Source organism: Salvia splendens, chromosome 17 (assembly GCF_004379255.2).
Source record: "Salvia splendens isolate huo1 chromosome 17, SspV2, whole genome shotgun sequence".
Taxonomy (NCBI): Eukaryota; Viridiplantae; Streptophyta; class Magnoliopsida; order Lamiales; family Lamiaceae; genus Salvia; species Salvia splendens.
Window position 1 is genome coordinate 3,865,940 of NC_056048.1, and position 5,048 is coordinate 3,870,987.

At 40.0% G+C, this 5,048-nt stretch overlaps 1 protein-coding gene across 1 annotated transcript; it reads left to right on the forward strand.

Moving 5' to 3' along the window:
- The first annotated feature begins 449 nt into the window (after positions 1 to 449).
- On the forward strand, positions 450 to 3,059 carry LOC121774925 (glucan endo-1,3-beta-glucosidase 1-like). The gene is made up of 4 exons (XM_042171834.1): positions 450 to 677; positions 739 to 2,019; positions 2,529 to 2,556; positions 2,704 to 3,059. Exons 1-4 carry the CDS (start codon positions 590 to 592, stop codon positions 2,852 to 2,854), a joined length of 1,548 nt encoding a protein of 515 aa, XP_042027768.1. The 5' UTR covers positions 450 to 589; the 3' UTR covers positions 2,855 to 3,059.
- The last annotated feature ends 1,989 nt before the right edge of the window (positions 3,060 to 5,048 follow it).

Below are 5,048 nucleotides of genomic sequence, written 5' to 3' on the forward strand. Positions count from 1 at the left end.
AGTTGTGGGCGCTGAGGACTGCAAGGCGGTAGTTTTTATGCAAATTTATGTAATTTTTTAAATGTAATATTTTTAATTATTGTACTTTTTTTTATATTAATGTAATAAAAAAATTTTAATATTATTATTCGAATTTTCCGTATTTGTCTCGTAATTTAAATTCCGTATGTTGATACAAGTGTAAATTAAATTATATAATTGTTATTAGTGATGTGGATAGGTAGTGTGAAGGCTATTTGATGGCTATTTGATGTCCAGTTGATGTGGCAAGCTGATGTGGCAGGAGAATTGTAGTGCTGATGATGTGGCAGTGTGAAGGCTATTTGACGGCTATTTGACGTCCGTCAGCATTGGAGATGCTCTTACAGAGAATATATCGTTGTCGGTAGACAAGGGCAGTATCGTCATTTCAAATCCAAAAGTTACCATTTTCAAATCTACTAGCAAACTTCACTCTGTCCTTCCTCTCACTCAACAATGTCACTCCAAATCACCCCCAAATTGCTAAATCTATGCAAAAACCCTAAATCGAGCTTCAGCTGACACGGAAGCCAGAGATGATTCAAGGAGCTCCTTCATCATTTCTGCAATGGAGAATCACAGCACACTCACTCACCTCTTTCTTCTCATTCTCCTGTCTCTAACTGCTCATCTCCTGCCCAAATCAGCATCTGCAGGTAGAATTGAATCGATCTTATCGATATCCAATTTGAGAGACTAATGCGTTTCTGTTTGCAGAAGTAATCAAGGCGCAGCAAGACAAGGAGCCGTTTGTGGGGGTGAACATCGGCACGGATGTTTCGAATCTGCTGCCAGCTGCGGATTTAGTCGCGTTCCTCCAGCTGCAGAAGATCACTCATGTGCGCCTCTACGATGCGAATGCGGAGATTCTCAAGGCGCTTGCTAAAACCAAGATTAGAGTCATCGTCAGCGTGCCGAACAACCAGCTCCTCGCAATTGGCTCCTCCAACGCCACCGCCGCCACCTGGATTGGCCGCAATGTGGCCGCCTACTACCCCCAAACTCTAATCACCGCCGTCTCCGTAGGAGACGAAGTCCTCACCACTATCCCCGGCGCCGCTCCTTTGCTAATGCCCGCAATTGAGTCTCTCTACAGCGCTCTCGTCGCCGCAAATCTGCACACTCAGATCAAAATCTCCACCCCCAATTCTGCCTCCGTGATTCTCGACCCCTTCCCCCCTTCTCAGGCCTTCTTCAACCAGAGCTTGAGCCCTGTTCTGACCCAGCTTCTGCAGTTTCTGTCGAGGACGCAGTCGCCGCTGATGATGAATCTCTACCCTTACTATGTGTTTATGCAGAACAAAGGCGTCGTGCCGTTGGAGAATTCTCTCTTCAAGCCGCTCACGCCGTCGAAAGAGATGGTCGATCCCAACACATTGCTGCACTACACCAATGTCCTCGATGCCATGATAGATTCGGTCTACTTCTCGATGAAGAATCTCAATGTCACCGATGTGGCGGTGCTCGTCTCCGAAACCGGCTGGCCTTCGAAGGGGGATTCGAAGGAGCCCTACGCCACCGCTGACAATGCCGACACGTTCAACTCCAACTTGATCAAGCATGTTCTTGATCACAGTGGCACGCCCTTGCACCCGGAGATCACCTCCAGTGTCTATATATACGAGTTGTTCAATGAGGACTTGAGGTCGCCTCCTGTCTCGGAGGCCAACTGGGGTCTGTTCTATGGGAATTCGACTCCGGTCTACTTGCTTCACGTGTCGGGGAGTGGAACATTTTTGGCGAATGACACTACGAATCAGACGTACTGCATAGCCACGGAGGGCGTTGATGGGAAGACGCTGCAGGCTGCTCTGGATTGGGCGTGTGGTCCTGGGAGGGCGAATTGCTCGGAGATTCAGCCAGGGGAGAGCTGTTACCAGCCTAACAATGTCCATAATCATGCTTCCTATGCATTTGATAGCTATTATCAGAAGGAAGGGAGGTCCTCTGGTTCTTGTGACTTCAAGGGTGCTGCCATGGTCACCACAACGGATCCTAGTGAGTGTTTTTCATCATCATTAATATTGTATTTGCATTGTCACAAAGTTTAATTAAGTTTTTGGCAACTTCATTTCTGGCTGGTAATAATTTGTGCTTACTTAGTTGAAGCTTGTGGATGAAATTGGGGAAACAAATTGCTGGTGCTATGGATTTTTTGGGTCTGAAAAAATCTTTATTATTGCTGCAGTAGTGGGAATTATTAGTGCAAAAGTGACCTTTTCCGCATCCTGTCTCACACAGTTCAAAACGGGACATATGTTGGGACATAAAATCACATGAAATCCTGCGTTTTGTTTGGCTTGTTTTGTGATTCTTGTTGGCAAATAAGTTCCTTTGGATGAATTCTTGAATGGTAAAACACATGTTAGAGATCGATCGTCTTTGCTGGTAAAGTAAAAGTAATATGGTTAAACGACATTTGTGGCTCCACTTGCTTCGTCAATTCTCAGTCCCATCGGTTCCATCTACTGAAACATACTTACACCCTTTTGTGGCGATGCTTGCAGGCAGCGGGAACTGCGTATTTCCTGGAAGGTATGCACTCTTTTGATATGCATTTTCGGTACTATATCTTTCGATTTCTTTCACATTATCCATTGATAAACAGCAATACATCCCTAGATACGAGTATCATACAATATTAAATCTTGTGGTAATGACATGTATGTGTAACTGCTGCAGCAAAATTGTGAGTAATAGGACAAATGAGGTAGTGAACTCAACGGAGGCAAGTGGTGGTGGCAGGGTGGTAGGCTTAGACTTCACTGCGGTGACAGTGGTGCACATGCTCTCTGGTGTCCTCACCTGCTTGTTTTATTGCTCTTTCCTTTGATGGCCATTTAAGTGTAGAGAGGGTAATAAAACTAGTTGTCTCTTCTGCCTTTTGCTCATAATAAGTGCAATTTTTAGAATTATTCTTGTTAGCTATTAGTACCACCTTTTAGAGGGTAGTCCCTTTAATTCTTTGATGCTTCTTTTGTAAAAAAAAAACTATTGTCACCTAGTTTAATTTATTTGGAAAAAGGTCTTTTCTTGAATGTTTCATGGATTTGGATTAGTGTTGCCTTTGTCTTGTCAAGTCTTTTTTTTTCCTAATGTTTTGTTCATGGATTTGTTTGTTTTAGTATTTTCTTGATCTGGTAGTGAATATGAGGAGAAACTGACCCGTGTCGGCATGGTTTGCTCGTATATGTTGATTATATAATTGAAAGTGATGTCTAAACCCATGAGTTTTAATGTATTTAAAATTTTCCAAGAAATTTACGATTTTGTCCAGTCTAGGAATACATGGATTTAAGATGAGATCTCTCTGATTTTGCACGATTAATTGATTTCCCCAAAATTAAAATGGATTGATTATATTTTAAATTTTGAAATTCAACAATTTCAGTTTATAGTTTCGATTTGGATTTTTTATAGACCATGAACTTTCATCTTCATTCAACTTTCAGGCTTCAGTTTTGATTTTTTTTAGTATAGCTTAATTCTGAACTTTTTAGGCATTGTTGAGTAGCTATGTTATGTTTCGACTATATATGATACAAATAGTGATAGTTATCATAGTTTCGATTAGTTAATTTATCTTGATTAAGTATTTGGTAGCTAAGGATAATTGTGATTAGTTAATTTATCTTGATTAAGTATCTGGTAGCTAAGGATAATTGTGAGTTATCCTATTTAGATGTTTGGTACAACAAGTTACAAATAGAGATAAAAATTAGAATTGTCAAAATTATCCTAATTAATTTAACTTAATGATTAAAATATCCTCATGTTGCCTTAATTTGGGTGGTTTTGGCAATTTGTTAGACAATGAAAAATATCCAAGCATACAATTTCTTATTATATAAAATGCTAAAAATGGAGTACAGAATAAATATAATCATAACTTAAATTTTTCAATTTTATTTTTAATTGTATAATTTTATTTATATGAAAAATATTCAAGCATACCATTTCTTATTATGTAATGCTAAAAATAAGAAATTAAATAAATATGACCATAATATATTTGTTACTTTTATTTTATTATATATTTTATGCACACAAGCCCATGATTTAGCATTTCTCATCATACATTAATTATATGAATAATTATATAGTTTAAATTTTTTTATTGTATTATTGCACATCATTAATTACATTAATTATTATTTGTTATATTAAAATATAATTATAGTATGTATGTGTATAAAATATAGTGTATGTATATATATGGCTATATATAAAATTGATGGGTAAAATTATATTTTTCTAAACTAACTAGGTTGACTAGATATGTAACTTAGACAAATGGGTAGTTATATAGTTGCTTGAAACATAGGCTTTTAAGTGGGCTTTGTCCGGGCCGGATACAAAACACGGGTCATGCAGATTTGTAACATAGCTACCAAACACGCAACTAAACCCGGATAAGTCCTACTCCCTCCGTCTCGTTTAAGATGACATGCTTTCCTTTTTAGTTTGTCCCTACTAAGATGACACGTTTCCTTTTTTGGAAACTTTCTCTCGCCGGTTAATACATTCAATCATTTTTTTTCACTCCTATTAAAATATCCATCTTTCTTTCTCTCTCTATTTAAATACTTACACCCACGTTTTCTCTCTCCAATTAAACACTTTAATCAATAATTCTTAAAATCTCTTGTCGGCCAAGAAATGTGTCATCTTAGCCGGGATGAAGGGAGTACTATCTAGCTGTAACATAGCTACTAAATGGCCCCTTAGTTTATAGTCCCAACTTTGAGAGAATTTTGCTATTTTAACCATATAAAATAATTTTGGCTCCAAAAGCATGATTCCGGTCCTAAGAGCATCCACTACGCGTCGCGCCGACGTCCAGAAGCGACGGGTCCGTCGCGCGACGCGTTGCAGCTCGCCGTCCCGTCCTGCGCCCCGTCCCGCGTCCCGTGTCGCCGAGACAAGCGACGGGCCGTCTCGCCACGCGCCTAGGCGACGTGGCGCGACCCGGCGTCGTGCGCGACGCCCACTCACCGGCCCGCGAGTGGGCGTCGTCACGTGCTGAC

Excerpts from the sequence above, each read along its gene's own strand:
- LOC121774925 (XM_042171834.1), top strand. The coding sequence starts at position 590 with ATGGAGAATCACAGCACACTCACTCACCTCTTTCTTCTCATTCTCCTG. Across the intron at positions 678-738 it reads GCCCAAATCAGCATCTGCAG|AAGTAATCAAGGCGCAGCAA; the intron begins GTAGAATTGAAT and ends TTCTGTTTGCAG. Across the intron at positions 2,557-2,703 it reads AACTGCGTATTTCCTGGAAG|CAAAATTGTGAGTAATAGGA; the intron begins GTATGCACTCTT and ends TAACTGCTGCAG.